The sequence below is a fragment of the Pecten maximus genome, chromosome 17 (genome assembly GCF_902652985.1).
Source record: "Pecten maximus chromosome 17, xPecMax1.1, whole genome shotgun sequence".
Taxonomy (NCBI): domain Eukaryota; kingdom Metazoa; phylum Mollusca; class Bivalvia; order Pectinida; family Pectinidae; genus Pecten; species Pecten maximus.
The window spans coordinates 8,124,785-8,146,386 of record NC_047031.1 but is presented as its reverse complement, the minus strand read 5'-3'; the positions used below and the strand labels follow the sequence as shown (position 1 = coordinate 8,146,386).

The 21,602-nt window shown below is 38.5% G+C and overlaps 1 protein-coding gene across 1 annotated transcript in view; it reads left to right on the top strand.

The window, feature by feature from the left end:
• The window catches only part of LOC117315491 (sarcoplasmic calcium-binding proteins I, III, and IV-like), a 76,036-nt gene that overhangs the window by 42,022 nt on the left and 12,412 nt on the right, over positions 1–21,602 (top strand). Inside the window, exons 2-3 of the mRNA XM_033869702.1 lie at positions 18,123–18,200; positions 21,487–21,539. Of these exons, the coding sequence (XP_033725593.1) occupies positions 18,134–18,200; positions 21,487–21,539 (120 nt within the window). The 5' untranslated portion in view covers positions 18,123–18,133. The remainder of the gene's footprint in view (positions 1–18,122; positions 18,201–21,486; positions 21,540–21,602) is intronic.

The following is a 21,602-nucleotide window of genomic DNA, read 5'->3' as shown; positions in this document are numbered from 1 at the left end:
GTCCCTGCGCAAAATATGCTTGATATTTCTGAATACAACGGAATCCTGAGCAGACGATTTCATAAAAAGCGCAATAAAATGAAAGGAAAAAACAATATAGCTCAAATCCCCGTTATAGATAAATGAATAAATAAATTTAAAATATCTTATTCTTCATGCTGAGCGAGCGCGCCCTCCACATTTGAATTAAAATAAAATCTATATACAGAATTCTATAGAACTACTGATTACAAAAATAAACCAAATATTTTGATGCTATCAAAATAAGGGGAAATTAATTAAACGAATTTGAGATTTTCTTCAACACTCTACCGTTAGTTTAAACGAACACGAACAAAGCGTGTCCCTGACCGATCATCAACATCACCACCATGTTTGACTCGGTGATGGATTCGCCTAGAGATGTATAGTCTCCCAGAGTTCATTGCGCGAGCTGATACAGGACCGCAATGCACTTTGGGATAGATTGATAGACGTACAGGCTATGTACAAAGTGTATGTATATGGCTATCTGTCAATGTAACTTTTCATTATGTTGTCTGTTTCTTATGATTTAATTTCCAGACTAGATAGAAAATGTCTGACGTAAAAATATATATCCATTTTGTCAATGGTGTATTGGTTTGTTTGTTTGACGTGCCTACAGCGTAGATTTGTCTGCGGAATTGCGCGATTCTCGCTGCCCAGAACAATTCTACTTCAGGCCCGAGTATTTTTTGTTTTGTTTTTTAATTTATTTAAAACATGAAACATGTCACTGATCAGCAACTTTCCTCTTTCTTTCTTTCTTTCTTTCTTTCTTTCTTTCGGTCGTTTTTATTCTTTCTTTCGGTATTTTTTTTTCTTTCTTCCTTTCTTTATTTCTTTCTTTCGGTCATTTTCGTTCTTTCTTTCTTTCGGTCTCTTTCTTTCTTATATAGAAAAGTAAAGAAAAAACAATGATCTCAGAATATATGAGCTGAACTATTTTGTGACATTTAATAGAATATTGTGAGCTGACTAGTTATGTTTAATCATAAAAATCGTGATTTCCCTACTGTGAATTTCCCATTTCTATATAGTAACAACCTGATTCACATGTCAACGGTGTTCATATGTCTCAGTTCATTCGATATTCAGCGGCTTATCTCGTCATAAACTCATATGGTAACAATTTATTGTGCGTTATGAAGTAAATAATCTTTTTAGTTATTTTGTAACTACTTTAATTCTCACTTTGAGAACGTTACATCTCCCGAATTTATATTTACATAACAGTTTTCATGGAACAGAAGATACTTATCCTTCTAAAAGTTGTCCGTGTAATTGAGCCAATGAACGCGCTGCATTCAAAACAAACACTTTCAAATAATTTTGAATCTTTATGAATCAGGCCGAAGAGAAGTGACGATACCGTATGAAGTTCATGACAGAATGCTTAATTTGGGTGGTCGGGTGGCACAGTGGTAATGCTGTAGCCTTTCACTTTGGTGGCAGAACTTCGATTGTCCGATCGGACGTGAAAAGGTATTGGATCGCTTGTCCGACCACGTGGGTTTTCTCTGGTTTTCACTCACAGTAAGATCCGGTCCTCGCACGCTTTCATCCGGGTATAAGTTGATATAGCTCGTTTCGCAATTGTTGAAAAATTAGAAAATTTAATCTTAAATGCCCAATCTCAAATTTTTCAAATAGTTTATAAATAGAACATGTATCGTACATGTTCATCTTCGTCTGAAGTTTTGACATGTGGAATGTTTTCTAAAAGATTCATTTAATATGCATCACAGTCACGTGGGTGTGATGACGCGTAGTCGACAAAACGAGGTCAAAATACGAATAGAAAATATCGATTTATACACAGTCTCTAAAAGAGTATAACGAGAATAAGCGCAGGATTGCCCGATGCAAATATAGGTCAAATCCGGGTTATGTCAACTTCACGTGCGTTTTTGGTATAAACGTATAAAAGTCAGAAACATAAAATGGAGTCGGAAATCCAGTAAGTTCCACTCAAATCCACCAGTCAAATCCATTCAAATCCACTAAAATCCACCGGTCAAATTCACTAAAATCCACCGGTCAAATCCACCAGTCAAATCCACTCAAATCCACCAGTCAAATACAGTCCAATCCACTCAAATCCACCAGCCAAATCCACTCAATTCACTCAAATCCACCAGTCAAATTAACCCAAATCCACTCAAAGCCACTCAAATCCACACAAATCCACCAGTCAAATCCACTCAAATCCGCCACTCAAATCCACCAGTTAAGTCCATTCTCATTGACATGTACCAGTAGACCTGTCCGGATTACAAAACGGTCAGATAAGAATAAATCGATCAGCGTTCTTAACACAGATATTGATGAACGGACGGGTCAGTGGTTTTTGTATTAGTGATGATTAACTGCTTTGAGCCAGGGAGACATCAAAAACATTCCCACCAGCACAAATCATATTATATATACCAGTGGATATCATGTATGCCAACATCAATAGGGAGATCTTTGCTTTCGTTCACCTTCGGAATCCATCGGTGTTATAGTATCGATACAACTTACTTCCGGATCAGAGAAAATGTGTGATACTCAGAGAAGCTGAGAATATCGAGTGACTGGGCCGTGATAAAGATATTAAGCCGAATGTGCGTATGTTTTCTTTTGATGATGATAACAAACATGTACAAATATTTTCGTTGCTCTGTTTCAAGTTATCCCCTTTAATACATTTCCAAAGTTTTAAGAGCGTTCAGATGTAAATTCTTCAATAGTTCAATGACTTGAAGGATAAAGTGGCATTGAAAAATCGTTTATTTAAACTACATTATAAAATCGATTGAGTGTTCCCATATTTACAATCGACAAAAGCAACAGGTATGACTGGTTGTTGGTGTCTCCTTGACACCCGTCCTCATATGACCATGGCTGTTGATGTCTCCTTGACACCCGTCCTCATATGACCCTGGCTGTTGGTGTCTCCTTGACACCCGTCCTCATATGACCCTGGCTGTTGGTGTCTCCTTGACACCCGTCCTCATATGACCCTGGCTGTTGGTGTTTCCGTGATACCCGTCCTCATATGACACTGAATGTTGGTGTCTCCTTGACACCCGTCCTCATATGACCCTGGTTGTTGGTGTCTCCTTGACATCCGTCCACATATAACCCTGGCTGTTGGTGTCTCCTTGACACCCGTCCTCATATGACCCTGGCTGTTGGTGTTTCCGTGATACCCGTCCTCATATGACCCTGGCTGTTGGTGTTTCCGTGATACCCGTCCTCATATGACACTAAATGTTGGTGTCTCCTTGACACCCGTCCTCATATGACCCTGGTTGTTGGTGTCTCCCTGACACCCGTCCTCATATGACCCTGGTTGTTGGTGTCTCCTTGACACCCGTCCTCATATGACCCTGGCTGTTGGTGTTTCCGTGATACCCGTCCTCATATGACACTGAATGTTGGTGTCTCCTTGACACCCGTCCTCATATGACCCTGGCTGTTGGTGTCTCCTTGACACTCGTCCTCATATGGCCCTGGCTGTTGGTTTCTCCTTGACACCCGTCCTCATATGACACTGAATGTTGGTGTCTCCTTGACACCTGTCCTCATATGACCCTGACTGTTGGTGTCTCCTTGACACCCGTCCTCACATGACACTGAATGTTGGTGTCTCCTTGACACCTGTCCTCATATGACCCTGGCTGTTGGTGTCTCCTTGACACCTGTCCTCATATGACCCTGGCTGTTGGTGTCTCCTTGACACCCGTCCTCATATGACACTGAATGTTGGTGTCTCCTTGACACCTGTCCTCATATGACCCTGGCTGTTGGTGTCTCCTTGACACCCGTCCTCACATGACACTGAATGTTGGTGTCCCCTTGACACCTGTCCTCATATGACCCTGGCTGTTGGTGTCTCCTTGACACCCGTCCTCATATGGCCCTGGCTGTTGGTGTCTCCTTGACACCCGTCCTCATATGACACTGAATGTTGGTGTCTCCTTGACACCCGTCCTCACATGACACTGAATGTTGGTGTCTCCTTGACACCCGTCCTCATATGACCCTGGCTGTTGGTGTCTCCTTGACACTCGTCCTCATATGACCCTGGCTGTTGGTGTCTCCTTGACACTCGTCCTCATACACTGTATGTATGTCTTTTCTTGGGATGTTTAATATTACGGAAAGCGAAAAAGTACTAAATTCCCGTATATCTGTAATTTTAGCGCTTAAGTTGCGATCCAGATAATCAGCTCCCTCCGATAAATAATTTCATTTGTACTACTAAATCAACTCTGTGGCAAATCTCGTATTGATAAAATGTCATTTAAGTCGAAACTAATCACTTTTGTTTTGATGTGATGTGAACTATAACTTTTATATAATTCGTTGTTTACAATTATGAGCTGAAAATGTGACATGTTTTAGCTAGTTCTGTTAGTTATGAGAATTTAATCACACTAAACAAAAGGATACCAGTGGGATCAGGGATTGGATAGGTTCGCTTGTTTGTCATTGTTTTTTAGCGCCTCATTTTGAGACGGGCTTTCATCGTAGTAGCTGGTGACTACCTCACTGAACAAGAAACGGGTTTTGACGAATGCTTGTAAGAGCAATTGGAGTTATGTGTCTTTCCTGTCCTGAAAAAAGACACAACCAGGACAGCAGAGGATGGTCCGCAGTCTCAGCTTCCTGAGAAACGCAAATCTCCTCCAGAAGGGGTCGAACCATTCACCTTGGTTCTTGAGGCTGTGTTAGCTCGAAGCTTTACCAACAGAGCTATTTGCGACCCAATTCCCGGCGGGAGCTCCACATCAACTTAATCATAAAGGGACACTCTTTTGAGGCGTAACTGACGATCGGTTTGAGGATTGAGCACACAGTATCTGACCCAAACAATACCCAAAGTCCATTCTCAAGGTATTCATCGCTGTTACGTTTAATATCATAAAGCGTTGGTACGATAGTCATTTATTGTGGCTTGGCTATCGGCACAGGCTGTCGGGAGAATTATGACTGATATAAAGAGATTTTATAAGACATTGATGTCAATCACGTTGAAAGCTTAAGTGCATATATTGTTTTTAGAATAGTTATTTCTCCGATAGCGTTAATCCTGTCAATATGATGAGATGCCATTAGGGAATTGGGTCACGCTCTGATAGGGTTGAAGAAAACCGCAAAGGAACAAAGGAAATTATAAAAGAAATATATACAGTATGTTTATATCGCATTGAAACCATGCATTGATGCTGAGAATAAACCTTTTCCTGAGTGCAAAAAAAAGAAGAAGAAGAAGAAGAAGAAGAAGAAGAAGGGAAAAAAAGGAAGAAAACCACGCCTGTCACTGTTCAAACGAGTCTACGTGGCCTATAGATTCTAACGTGTAGCGGGATCATAAAGCTATCTGAGCATGGCCTGCTGTTGTGTGATATAAGCAAATTACAGAGAGATTTATTAAACCTTATATTGACTTCTACAGCTGGACTGTAACGTCGGTAGTCCCATCACAAACGCCTACCTTTACAGCCTAACTCTCCGACACGCTGCTCTCGTTAAGCTACATTAGTATGTATATATATTTGTAATTGAACTTCATGATTGTAAAGATGGACAACACATACCTCAAACACATGACAAATAATTGTACAAATTAATTGACAAATGATTGACAAAGGATTGTATAAATGATTGACAAAGAATTGTACAAATGACTGACAAAGGATTGTACAAATGACTGACAAAGAATTGTACAAATGACTGACAAAGGATTGTACAAATGATTGACAAAGGATTGTACAAATGACTGACACAGGATTGTACAAATGACTGACAAAGGATTTTTACAAATGATTGACAAAGGATTGTACAAATGATTGACAAAGGATTTGTACAAATGATTGACAAAGGATTGTACAAATGATTGATAAGGGATTGGACAAATGATTGTACAAATGACTGACAAAGAATTGTACAAATGACTGACAAAGGATTGTACAAATGATTGACAAAGAATTGTACAAATGACTGACAAAGGATTGTACAAATGATTGACAAAGAATTGTACAAATGACTGACAAAGGATTGTAGAAATGACTGACAAAGAATTGTACAAATGATTGACAAAGGATTGTACAAATGACTGACAAAGGATTGTACAAATGATTGACAAAGGATTGTACAAATGACTGACACAGGATTGTACAAATGACTGACAAAGAATTGTACAAATGACTGACAAAGAATTGTACAAATGATTGATAAGGGATTGGACAAATGATTGACAAAGAATTGTACAAATGATTGACAAAGAATTGTACAAATGACTGACAAAGAATTGTACAAATGATTGATAAGGGATTGGACAAATGATTGACAAAGAATTGTACAAATGATTGACAAAGAATTGTACAAATGACTGACAAAGGATTGTACAAATGACTGACAAAGGATTGTACAAATGACTGACAAAGGATTGTACAAATGATATATACGTGGATAACACTCTAAACATTATATAACATAATAAAATATGATTCGTTCCGTTTATAGAACGTGTTGTATCACTCCGCTTTTGTAACAACCCATAAAAACACGTGCCATAAAATGGCAGGGATTTTTTTACGAGATAGTATTAGATTGTTCAAAAGAGTATAAGCTTTTACGACTTAGCCGGATAATATTCATTAAACGAGTTTTATGAGAATTCTTAATTCAAATGTTTGAAATGGACATAAACCATTACGTTAGTCTACCTAGCGAACCGATGATACACCGGCCTTTGTGGTAAGTAATGATGTACGATAATATTGACATTATAATTGAACAGTCTTTAGTAGGCTCTTCCCGATCGGTTAGTGTTCGCGGTTAAGGATGTTTAAGAATCCGAAACTCATCAAATTTTCAAAAATGCTTCAGAATGACTGAATTTATCGTAATATGTCGGTGAACCGCAACAGATCAGCAAACGTGTAAGAAATAATTTCGAGTCAATCTGGAATTGATTACACGTTTTATCTTGTATCATACATTTGAAAACCTGCAAAGAAGATTAAATTTTAATTTTAAAAAAAAAACACAACTCTTGTAGAAGCGAGTTCACATTTCCGCGTGTTGGCATGAAATGACCACTTTGCACACGAGGCGATGCAATAGAAATCATTTCGATGCTATTAACTTATTTCCGCTGTCGTTAAGTGGCCAAGTCACGTGGGGCGCTAATCCCACGAGACTTTAAAGCGGACGTGGCCGATTGGTGCGACATACTAAACTGTCTCTCACTAATCTGTGGGAAAAACACGCGCAGCCCTACAGATCGCGCCAATTCCCTCGACCCCCTATCACATCAAACAGTCATGATTAGGTTTTTACGGCTGTTTTCAGATTCGGCAAACACTGAAATTGTGTGCAAATAAGAAATCTAGCGTTTTCAATTAGTCCGTACATTTGTCCACACACTATACTTATTGGATCAGAAGATTGGAAGCTATCCCGAAGGTCCTGCCTTTATGAATTTATATCAAATGTGGAAAAAGCCAACGATGTTCAGTTAAAAACCCTTCTGTTTTTTATGCCTTTAATGAAATCCGACCCCCGGGCCTTTCCGAATATATATCGAATTCGGTTACAAATACAATACATGCCAAATATAGGCATTAGAAAAGTGTCAGGATTGGAACGCCTGGATTTGCTGGATGTTAAGGGTGTATGCTACCTCACTTTAACATCCTTGGATTTAAGGGTGTATGCTACCTCACTTTAACATCCTTGGATTTAAGGGTGTATGCTACGTTAATTCATTGTATCTTACATTGATCCATTCGTATTGTTTGATTTAGGGTGATACGCTACCTTACTCTGGTATCCTTGGTTTTAAGGTTGCATGCTACTTTGCATTCTGGGATTTTAAGGATGTATCGCAACTTACTGGAAACATTTAGTTTAAGGCTGTACGTCCCTTACTGTGACATCCTTGATTTTAAGGATGTGTCCCGCCTTATAGATTTAAGGCTGTTTACCCCTTACTGTGACATCCTTGATTTTAAGGGCGTGCCCCACCTTATAGATTTAAGGCTGTTTGCCCCTTAATGTGACATCCTTGATTTTAAGGGCGTGCCCCACCTTATAGATTTAAGGCTGTACGTCCCTTACTGTGACATCCTTGATTTTAAGGGCGTGCCCCACCTTATAGATTTAAGGCTGTTTACCCCTTACTGTGACATCCTTGATTTTAAGGGCGTGCCCCACCTTATAGATTTAAGGCTGTACGTCCCTTACTGTGACATCCTTGATTTTAAGGGCGTGCCCCACCTTATAGATTTAAGGCTGTTTGCCCCTTAATGTGACATCCTTGATTTTAAGGGCGTGCCCCACCTTATAGATTTAAGGCTGTTTACCCCTTACTGTGACATCCTTGATTTTAAGGGCGTGCCCCATCTTATAGATTTAAGGCTGTTTACCCCTTACTGTGACATCCTTGATTTTAAGGGCGTGCCCCACCTTATAGATTTAAGGCTGTTTACCCCTTACTGTGACATCCTTGATTTTAAGGGCGTGCCCCACCTTATAGATTTAAGGCTGTTTACCCCTTACTGTGACATCCTGGATTTTAAGGGCGTGCCCCACCTTATAGATTTGATTTAAGGCTGTTTACCCCTTACTGTGACATCCTTGATTTTAAGGGCGTGCCCCACCTTACAAGTTTAAGGCTGTTTACCCCTTACTGTGACATCCTTGATTTTAAGGGCGTGCCCCACCTTATAGATTTAAGGCTGTTTACCCCTTACTGTGACATCCTGGATTTTAAGGGCGTGCCCCACCTTACAAGTTTAAGGCTGTTTACCCCTTACTGTGACATCCTTGATTTTAAGGGCGTGCCCCACCTTATAGATTTGATTTAAGGCTGTTTACCCCTTACTGTGACATCCTTGATTTTAAGGGCGTGCCCCACCTTATAGATTTGATTTAAGGCTGTTTACCCCTTACTGTGACTTCCTTGATTTTAAGGGCGTGCCCCACCTTATAGATTTAAGGCTGTTTACCCCTTACTGTGACATCCTGGATTTTAAGGGCGTGCCCCACCTTATAGATTTAAGGCTGTTTACCCCTTACTGTGACATCCTTGATTTTAAGGGCGTGCCCCACCTTACAAGTTTAAGGCGGTATGTCCCTGCACCAGCTGTTGCGATCATAGCTTCCTAACACAATTTAAACATCTAACGACGTTATTGTTAGATTATATTTTAATCAGACAATATGAAAATTCAAGTTCCATTCACGAATTCTGTAAACTTCTACAGTTCCCACCAGCATGTCGGGAACAATATGTAGGATTCTTAACTAGTTTCATATTTGGATACTCTCTATCCGTGTCGGTTTGTTTATATTGAAGCTGAGAAATTCGACTAGCAAAGTTTTGTTTTGTGTTTTTGTTTTGATGTTGTTGGGTTTTTTTTTGTTTTTTTGTTTTTTTCGTTTTTTTGTGTGTTTTTTTTAAGAATCCGTTTTTGCTCACTATTAATATTCATAAATAACCTGAAGTATAGAACTTTCAACTTATCTTTTTCTGTTTTAACACTTCTTATCGGTTATGATATGAACATCTATGGATGTAGTTGATTTTAATATAATTTCAGCTATATTTATGGTCAATCACGAATCATTTAATGAATTTAGCTGTTTTTTTGGCGGGAAATTTTAGATTGAGGAATTGAGCTGATCTGACAGATAACCTTAGACACAAGGGGACATAAATCAATCACAAACACTATATAACATTAAAGGTGGCATACAGCCTTAATGTTACTGATGCGACAAATCAATCAATCCATGATGGAGCGTCGTCCCTTCCCTCCCTAGGTTGTCAGGGGAAGCGTTATTGTTTTCATTAGTCTGTCTGACCAGACATTCTCTAAACAAATGGACAGGTCTTTCTCACATACTACACAGGGTGACCTGTTGCTGCCTGGAATTGGATTAATAGAATTGATCACCCTTTGCGGTAGAGACAGGGGGATCTTAACCCGAGGGTGATTCTTAAGTTGCCGATTACAAGACTTGCCGAATTCTCAAGATATTCTTAAATGTCTAATCCCCAGTAAAACGTCTGGTAAGATACCATAAGTTCAGCCCTCGGGTGAAAGATTTCTCTGTCTCAGCCTAAAAGTTGTGGGAGTTCCATAATCTCAACCCTCGTGTAACAGTTGGTCTGACCAGCAGGTAACCCTCGTGTAAGAATTTGTCTGACCAGTAGGCAACCCTCGTGTAAGAGTTTGTCTGACCACCAGGTAACCCTCATGTATGGGTTGATCTGACCAGCAGGCAACCCTTGTGTAACAGTTGATCTGACCACAGACAACCCTCGTGTAAGAGTTGATCTGACCAGTAGGCTACCCTCATGTAACAGTTAGTCTGACCACCCGGTAACCCTCATGTAAGGGTTGATCTGACCAGTAGGCTACCCTCATGTAACAGTTAGTCTGACCACCCGGTAACCCTCATGTAAGGGTTGATCTGACCAGTAGGCTACCCTCGTGTAACAGTTGATCTGACCACCAGGTAACCCTCATGTAACAGTTAGTCTGACCACCAGGTAACCCTCATGTAATGGTTGATCTGACCAGCAGGCTACCCTCGTGTAACAGTTGGTCTGACCACCCGGTAACCCTCATGTAACAGTTAGTCTGACCACCCGGTAACCCTCATGTAAGGGTTGATCTAACCAGCAGGCTACCCCCGTGTGACAGTTAGTCTGACCACCCGGTAACCCTCATGTAACAGTTAGTCTGACCACCCGGTAACCCTCATGTAACAGTTGGTCTGACCACCAGGCAACCCTCGTGTAACAGTTGGTCTGACCACCAGGTAACCCTCATGTAACAGTTAGTCTGACCACCCGGTAACCCTCATGTAAGGGTTGATCTAACCAGCAGGCTACCCCCGTGTGACAGTTAGTCTGACCACCCGGTAACCCTCATGTAACAGTTAGTCTGACCACCCGGTAACCCTCATGTAACAGTTGGTCTGACCACCAGGCAACCCTCGTGTAACAGTTGGTCTGACCACCAGGTAACCCTCATGTAACAGTTAGTCTGACCACCAGGTAACCCTCATGTAATGGTTGATCTGACCAGCAGGCTACCCTCGTGTAACAGTTGGTCTGACCACCCGGTAACCCTCATGTAAGGGTTGATCTAACCAGCAGGCTAATCTCGTGTGAGAGTTGGGACATGCAAACACTCGGAAAGCCTAGCCTGTTGGCCTGTCAATCTCTTACGCTATGGTTGATATATGCCTGTCTATGAAACGGAGATGTACACAGAAACAGATATATTTATCTCGAACTTCATGATTAAGCTGAAGAGGTATAAAGGATCGAGCAGACAAACTATCTCGAATTTCGTGAGTAAGCTGGAGAAATATTCAGGAACAGATAGATCTATCTCGAACATCGTAATTAAGCTCGAGTTGTCTGTGAATGCCATTCATTTATATTTCATTTTGTCTTTAATCTTCAAACTTTCTATTTTGTATTTTGTTCCTAGAAGTCTTTACAAAACTCGCTTTCATCAGTTCATTTTGCCAAGTCGATCTATTGATTTTAAGCAGAAAATAAATCAATATTTTAATCAGCAATTTACTCGGTAGAACACCAAGCAATCCAATCAATATATTTCATACACGTGTATTGTCAGTGAAATAAAAGAAGTTGTTTGGATATAGTGTGTGAAGATGGATAATTCGGCAATTAAGATTCATTTTCACAAAGAAATATAACTTCAATACAATTAAGATTTCCTGATCAGCGCACGCAATTCCCTGATTCGTCTCGCTACAGATACCTATACTTACTTCCGGTTTCAAGAACATTCACTTCCGGTCGGCAGAATAAAGTAATTACTGTTTGAGTCAATGACACATTCAATGATCATACAGTTCTGAATGTACATTTTTGCATTTTCTGAACTGTATCTGAAGCTAACATTGCTAGTGTCGGTCGCCATGATGTCGGTGAAATCCAACTCCACGAACGTGGCCAATATTTCCTGGAGGATGGCTCCTGAGCACGCGCTGATTGTAATTAGGGCCAAATGAGGACATCAAGTTTACCATCCACACCATAAATACATTGTTACTTGGCTTCTGACACGCCTTCCGCGTCTTATTGCACTGTCCGCCATCTTGATTACCGGAAATAGGTATCGGGTTGTCGTCATATTCTAAAGTAATCAACGTTTCCCGTAAAGAGGGGTTCCAAAAGGCCTGCGGATGCTTATTTTGACTAATTTGACGATGAGTCGTCTTTGCGGAACACATCTAATTTCCGCTTCGTAGGTTCAAGAGTAACATGAGAGGTAGACCGAAAGAAGAATTAAAATGGCGTACAAAACAGAATATCCGAAAATGGAAGAGACTGGCAATTGATGCAGTTTTGTCTTCCTTTGTGAATGAGGAGATGTAAAACTACATTTTTTTTTTTCATTTTTTTTTTTTATTATTTTCTATTTAACTGAATGCTCAAGTTTTGACATTTTAAAACAGGCGAAGTACACCGCGTATATTTTGCTACGTTTTGAGTTAATACCAATGTGGCACACAAATGAACTACAGTATAAAACATCCTCCTACAGCCATTTTATGAATCTTCAAAACACACATAACCAGGTCGTAAAGACTACTGCATTTTTGTTGACACTGTATGACATAATACAGTAGTCTGAATACTGATAGAACCGGTCTGACCACATAATTGCAAACAAACATGTTCTGACCAATTGTAAAAAAATACTGCATTTACACCGATACTGTATGACGTATAGTTTGCATGCTGATCAAACCGCTCTGACCGCATAATTGCAAACAAACAGGTTCTGACCAATTGTAAAACATAAAGATGCTGTATTTAATTCGATACTGTACGTATGACGTATATTTTGTAAACGATCTTATACGGCTATACCGAAAAACGAAAATTATCACTGCCGTAGAATTGTATCTAGTTTTACAAGTTACGCAAACATCTATTTCTTTCCCATGCCACTATATTATATCAAACTTGGTACCCTCAAATGCTGTGAAGTTTATTTTAAAACATCATTGCTTGTTATCGTGAAAAATGAGAAAGAAACGATCGACTGCCAATGCGCATGCGCGGAAGTGATCAACTCGTGGTTCATTTCATGTCTGCCGATATCAGGCAGCTAGCATTCTTTATCTCATATCTACGGAAGCCATGACGGGACTTTTTGACGTTTGACTTTCGACTTATCAATATATAATATTTATTGAGTTACTGATATGCGAACTGATCCGCTGGCCAGTTAATGTTGTTTTGGCAGTTTGTACTGGTTCAGATTTTTGCCTTCAAGAACGTAGATCATTATCCCACTCGAGAAGCATTACTCCAAAAATGGTGAATTTCGATCAAATCAAATCAAATATGTCAGAGGGTGGAAATTTTATAACCACTTTGTCAGCTAATAATTTTGATTATACGAAAGAACTTTCCATTTAAAACAGACATTTCATGTAGATCGGAGGAGAGCGGATTTGTATCCCGTATAATCTAATACTCTGGTTATATTGCTGAACCGTTATGTATGTTTGTACACGTATTGCTATCAAATTGCTTACGTAATGTAATAAGAATCGTGCAATAAACATTTGAATTGAATTGTATCAAGACAATGCATACATCACTACAGATGTGGTCTAGAGATTAAATTCAATTTAAGGGCCGCGGTGGAGGAGTGGTTAAGGTGTCCCGACACTTTATCACTAGCCCTCCACCCCTGGGTTGCGAGTTCGAAACCTACGTGGGGCAGTTGCCAGGTACTGACCGTAGGCCGGTGGTTTTTCTCCGGGTACTCCGGCTTTCCTCCACCTCCAAAACCTGGCACGTCATTAAATGACCCTGGCTGTTAATAGGACGTTAAACAAAATACATGTAAACCAAATAAACCAAACCAAACCAAACCAAAAATGTTGAAAGATTATATCAGTGTGTTATTTCAAATATGGTGTCGGTGAAGGATTATACGAGCTTGATATACAGTGTGTCGAACAGCTCGTCAGAAAATTTGATGATACATACACACATGTATTTCTTTAAAAAAAAATATGCGACTATTTTTAGATCTTGTTGCTTAGTTAGTAAAAGTCGAAGCTTTCTTACTATCTCGAAAACAATTCGAAATATTGAAATTTTAGTTTAGATTTCGTGTGACTAGCTAACTCGATATTTTATCCTGTCATCAGTTCGTGTTTACAGATCGTTAGGAATCAAGCAACCACTTTAATGAACTCCAGTTTATTTTAGGTTTCGATTTTCCCGTCACGTGATTAGTTAATGCTGGTAAAAGCAAATTGTAAAAGAAAACGCTGCAATTACGGAAATATACTCCTTGATTCTAAGTGTCAAATTGAAAGGAAGAAGAATTATTTATACGTATGTCGGAACTTTACGGCATTAATGGACGCCATTTTTACAACTCTCGTAATTATATGGCTCAGTGCACGTGCGGCTGGCGCGTGGTGATTGTACTCGATACAAGGCCAAAACCAGACATATTAATTTATAAAGTCTATATATCTATACAGGGAATGATATACACCAATGTCCAGTGGTATGGTCAGTTTGGTAAATCAATTTGCCAGTTCGCTTGGTCACTAGTTTGCACAAGAGTTCCTTAGTTAATAGGGCGGTCATAAATCACAACTGTGGAATTATGGGAAAGGGTTTATTGTCCGGAAATGGAAATCTTTTACGCGATTTGTAGTATCTAATTAAAACATGTTTTGTTTACTAGTTCTGTAAACAATCATCAACTGATTGGCGGGACCAATAAGTAAATAAACATTCTTCATTTAATTAGAGAAGTATAATGGTATGGATTGGCAGTGTACCACATGCAATACTTCAGGTAACGACTTCAGACAGAATTCTACAATTGCATCATCGCAACGATAGATTTTTTTTTATAATTTTTTTTTTTCTGGTATATATTTTTTATAGATTTCCTTTAATGAAGACATTCATGAAATCAATATTAACAGTGGTGTGTTTTGTTTCATTACTCGAGCTAGAGACATCTGCCGTGTAAAATGTTCGCCGTAATTGCTGTTTACGAAACCGGAAGTGGACTCTGGGATTCCCATTGGAAATCATGTTTACACTAAACTCATTTGTCATCATATAAATCTTGTTCCAATTATTTCAATTTTTATTCAGTGTACTTCAAAGGATTTTAAAGATTTGGAATGAAAACATCCTGTCTTGTTAAAATGTCCTTTGATATTGAAGTAGTAAACAAAAACTAATGTTAATTGTGTACAACGGGCTCCGATTACTGACGTTCTAGCTATACTCCGCCATATTGTTAAAATCCGGAAACAGCTCAACGCCACACATGCGTCTGTTTCTAGTTAGTATTAATAGGAAAACATATTTTTTCTTACTATATCAACAAGGTGTAAGATCTGCGATGCATCGACTGTGGAACGGAAGTAGACTTGATTGTTCGACTGTTATTGTTAGTATTGACCAATCAGATCCCCCCTTTTATACCACTCCAAAATATACAGACTACTTCCGTCCGTTCCACAGCCGATGCACTATCGGCTGTCACGAACACTTTTGACCCATCATCTTTAAATCATTGCAATACGACAAAAGAATAGCATGCATCGATACCTAGGGATTCTAAACCAATGTACATAACTGAAATTTACGTGCATTCCCACTTCCTGTTTTTCGAGTGTTACACCTTGTTGATATAGTAAGAGTAGGGCCGATACTTGTTTTCTATCAATACTAACCAGAAGCAGACACGTGTAATTACCATATGCTTAAATGACACGTTGTCTCCCCTTGTTTGTTTGTTGTGTTTGTTTGTGTTTGTTTGTTGTGTTTGTTTGTGTTTGTTTGTTGTGTTTGTTTGTGTTTGTTTGTTTGTGTTTGTTTGTGTTTGTTTGTTTGTGTTTATTTGTTTGCTTGTTTGTGTTTGTTTGTTTGTTTGTTTGTTTGTTTGTTTATTTGTTTGTTTATTTGTTTGTTTTGTTTGTTGTGTTTACCGCCTCGTGATTTTGTTGATTACTTTACATCATAGTAAAAAGACTCCAGATGTTAACTTTGTATTATAACATAGAATCATTTAATTCAACATCAAACTTCAATATTTTCATATATGTGATTAATATGGACATAGCATAGCATATGTATATTATTAAAACATTGCGTGTTCTGTTTAGAACTCAAATGTCTTTTCCACCTTCAGAAGAAAAAGCTACATTTGATACATGCGCAAAAATGAAGGTAGATCTTGAACAGCGAACTATCCCGGATATTGTCTGAACTTTGTTAACCCGATTTCCAACTAGTTTTCGGAGAATCTTCCGTGGTCTAAATTTCCTTGGTTTCCCCTTCTGTCCGACAGAAGCGTGGCAGTTCCGGTCCAATTCAATGGCGTTCTTTGTAGAGAGGTCTTTGGCTGTTCCGCTGGTCTTCAGTGGATGTCCGATCGGTTCATAAAATATTCCATTGGCGGGTTTCTGTCCATACCAGCTGTCCACCACAGTGGTCAGAAAGTTTAATTTACATTGTTCGTATCCCTTCCTGGCTCGAAAGAGTTCTACTGGACATCTCTGATTCCCCAATCCGTCCAAGTCGTCAGGCACGACCAGTGGCGCCACTTTGCTGTTTGTAGCCTTTTATGAAAACATTTACTGCCATTTTTCGTTAAAAATCGCAAGAAACTTGACAATTTTAAGGAGACACAAAATAGCTTCCGGAATCTGTGTTACAGGCGTATCCAAGATAGAAACATATATGATGTCACAATTAATGTGACGTCACAATCATGATGGGATCACATTGGTCACATGATGTGGCGTTATCTACCTTCTATAACGGAAAAGTTAACTAATTTTTTCTCTTGTACACATTCAAGAGCACTGCGCTTTCGAACACTAGTAAAATGTTAAATAGTTACGGTATATTTTCCATAGGGCGTTTTCCAAATGCAAGTTAGACTTCCATTTCTACCATTGATCGGTTTTTGTCCTATTTTTCCCACTGATGACCTGAACTTCCTGGAAACAACTTTTTTTTTCAAAATATCGATAAAGGAGGGAAAAAACCCCAGTGTTTCAAAGATGTGTTTTGTAGCCTTTTTACACATTGAGTTTTGGAGTTTTAGATACCGCAATATCACCGCAACAATGCCGTCTCAAAACGGTTCACAAATTAATGTCCGTGGTTATTGCAATTTGGCCTTTAGCAACCAGCCAATTTCTCTCCCATCTCCCTAGGGGAATACAGCCGGAGCTGCCATTTCGGCGCTTACAGCTACATATAAGATACGACATTTCTTACACTGCCCTACGTACTTATGCACAACTGAGTCGACTGGATCGCAACGGAGTTGTTCAAGCCTCATATTTTTTTTGGGGGGGGGGGGGGGGGGGAAAGAAAGATTTTCGTTCTCCTCCAGCACAATATGTTCAAAAAGTAATAAAAAGCCCATGAACAAAAGTCCGATTAAACATTACGGAATAGGTTAGAACCTGGAATATTATCGTTCGTAACGGATGAGTGAATGAGATCTACAGTACCCGGATGTTATACGTCATTGTTTACCCCAATGTATTTCGGCTGATAAATCTGACACTGTGTGTTTCCTATAATGCTCTGATGACGTAAAATAATAAGATAAATGAGTTTAGCAAATGAAACTACGTTATTTTCAGAGCCCACTATTTCACTAAGTCTGTGATTATAAGAACTAATAATGTGAAATTGATTGATCATAGTCACTTGCCTGTTTGTAAAACCATCGGTAGGTAGTATTGTATATTTGTGACTCTGGAGAAACGAAAACAAACAAAAAACAAAAGTCAACAAATCGAAATAGAAAAAAAGAAAACATAATTTACCTGTGACAGCTAAACGCACCGGCCGTTACTGTTAGGTCTTTGAATTCAGGGTATCCCGTCTCGTGAGAAAATACGTGAATAGATTATAAATGTGAATGAACACTGTATTGTGGTCATATATTTTGTCCGCTTTTAAAAAAGGCACCTCTATTCAAAAAGTCTATTAAAGAGTGACATGACAGTATCTATTTCTTCTCTCGTTGCAGTTTAAATCAAGATGGCCGACTCTCAGCTAACCAATTTCCAGAAATCAAAGATTCTGCGAGTTTTCAGCATACTATACGGTAAGTTTTTAAATAACTGCTCGGATAAATGGATGATTTAGGACTTCGATCTATCGATTGACAATCTGACTATAATTGATACAAGTTCCGACAGTGTGATGTACAAGCGGTGACATTACGGCTATAATTAATACAAGTTCCCACAGTGTGATGTACAAGTGGTGGCAATCTGACTATAATTGATACAAGTTCCCACAGTGTGATGTACAAGTGGTGACAATCTGACTATAATTGATACAAGTTCCTACAGAGTGATGTACAAGTGGTGACAATCTGACTATAATTGATACAAGTTCCCACAGTGTGATGTACAAGTGGTGACAATCTGACTATAATTGATACAAGTTACCACAGTGTGATGTACAAGTGGTGACTATCTGACTATAATTGATACAAGTTCCCACAGTGTGATGTACAAGTGGTGACAATCTGACTATAATTGATACAAGTTCCTACAGAGTGATGTACAAGTGGTGACTATCTGACTATAATAGATACAAGTTCCCACAGTGTGATGTACAAGTGGTGACAATCTGACTATAATTGATACAAGTTCCTACAGTGTGATGTACAAATAGTGACAATCTTACTATAATTGATACAAGTTCCCACAGTGTGATGTACAAGTGGTGGCAATCTGACTATAATTGATACAAGTTCCCACAGTGTGATGTACAAGTGGTGACAATCTGACTATAATTGATACAAGTTCCTACAGTGTGATGTACAAGTGGTGACAATCTGACTATAATTGATACAAGTTCCCACAGTGGGATGAACAAGTGGTGACGATCTGACTTTAATTGATACAAGTTCCCACAGTGTGATGTACAAGTGGTGACTATCTGACTATAATTGATACAAGTTCCTACAGTGTGGTGTACAAATAGTGACAATCTGACTATAATTGATACAAGTTCCCACAGTGTGGTGTACATTAGGGACAATCTGACTATAATTGATACAAGTTCCCACAGTGTGATGTACAAGTAGTGACAATCTGACTATAATTGATACAAGTTCCCACAGTGGGATGTACAAGTGGTGACGATCTGACTTTAATTGATACAAGTTCCCACAGTGTGATGTACAAGTGGTGACAATCTGACTATAATTGATACAAGTTCCCACAGTGTGATGTACAAGTTGTGACAATCTGACTATAATTGATACAAGTTCCTACAGTGTGATGTACAAGTGGTGACAATCTGACTATAATTGATACAAGTTCCCACAGTGTGATGTACAAGTGGTGACAATCTGACTATAATTGATACAAGTTCCCTACAGTGTGATGTACAAGTGGTGACAATCTGACTATAATTGATACAAGTTCCTACAGTGTGATTTACAAGTGGTGACAATCTGACTATAATTGATACAAGTTCCCACAGTGTGATGTACAAGTTGTGACAATCTGACTATAATTGATACAAGTTCCTACAGTGTGATGTACAAGTGGTGACGATCTGACTATAATTGATACAAGTTCCCACAGTGTGATGTACAAGTTGTGACAATCTGACTATAATTGATACAAGTTCCTACAGTGTGGTGTACAAATAGTGACAATCTGACTATAATTGATACAAGTTCCCACAGTGTGATGTACAAGTGGTGACGATCTGACTATAATTGATACAAGTTCCCACAGTGTGATGTACAAGTGGTGACAATCTGACTATAATTGATACAAGTTCCTACAGTGTGATGTACAAGCGGTGACATTACGGCTATAATTGATACAAGTTCCTACAGTGTGATGTACAAGCGGTGACAATCTGACTATAATTGATACAAGTTCCCACAGTGTGATGTACAAGTAGTGACTATCTGACTATAATTGATACAAGTTCCTGGAGATTAAAATATTGCTACTAATACGGAAACGCTTCATATTTGTCTATGGAGACGTTGAATGTCGTTGAGGGACCTACTACTCTATACAGTGCAGACTTCTACGAGACCTGCTCTTGATTGGATCACATTTTCTCCTGTTCAAAGGTTATCACTATTGTCTAGTTACACCAGTGAGGTTCAGCTCTAACTTATCTTAAATGACACTGAGATAATCTTGACCAAATGTTGTTATTTTTTGCGTCATTTGGAAATCCAAGATGGCCGGTTTTCGGTCTTTATATCGATAGACCAGTTTAGCAATCTAATTAAAAACATTGGTCCGATAATTCATTTTGATTTAACAATGTAGATGTAAATATCAACAGAGCGGAATATTTGCAAATATTTGTTAAGTCTTAATTTTATCAGAAGTTTCTAGGAGTCAGCTAAACTGCAGTACAGACGATAAATTGGTGCTCATTTGCTTGTGATTATCAAAATCTAGGCAGGAAACTTATCTTTATTGGCACCAAGGATGAAATATTAGGAGGAAAAATAGTTCAAGAGAATGCTATTACTCAAGATCTTTTTCCATGTATAACAGAAATGTCGTTCACTTTATAGCAATTTCGATTTGATTTGTAATTCCTCAAATTAACTATGAACGCCTCTTGTAAATGATCGTTTTGCAAAATTTACATGTTTCCTTAGTGACCTGTAGAAATCAGCTCTTTAGTAAAAAAAAAAAAAAAAGGTTAAGCTTCGTTCATAGGATGGTATGGGTAGTAAAAATCCCCGATATTATGAGTAGGCTTGTACTGTATTTATCCTCAGGTTGAATACTTGAAGCAGTGATTTATACTTTGCCGTAATCGCTAATCTTACGGGACAGTTTACGGCAACGCTTTTGACTTCCGAAAAAAAGATATTTATATGTGAATATCAAATTACAACTGATATATATATATATATATCTTTACCTTCACAAAAGACACATACATTGTTGTATTTTGATACTTTATTTCAACATGTTTTTTTGTTTGTTTTTTTTTTTTTGTTTTTTCATTAAGGATTGAAAGTTACTTTGGTCGATTACAAGGGGTGATGAATTGAGTTGCTCTTGAGACAAATTCAAATTTAAGGAATTTGTCTCAAGAGCAACTCAATTCATCACTCCATTTAATCTTTAAATTTTGATTAACATGATTTTTTCCTAATAAATGGAAGAAGTACAAGTCTTCAGTTATTAGAACTTGTGCAAGTCTAATGGTTTGTGCTAAAAGAAATACGCGTAGAATAATGTTAATCTGGTCAAATTCATGGGAAAATGAAACTGATTAAGGTATTTTAATTGAGTGCAGCTTCATTAGAAATTGAATATTCTCATTTATTTTTTTTTTTTTTTTTACGGAAATTGCGTTACAGAATTTAATGTTTCTATTTTCAGATAGCGACAAGGATGGATTTATAGAAGAGAGGGATTTTGTGATGGCGATCGAGGTTGGTTTGTTTTTATTATTTGATAGCGTTTTATGTCAAACATTTGAAGATTAATAATTATTC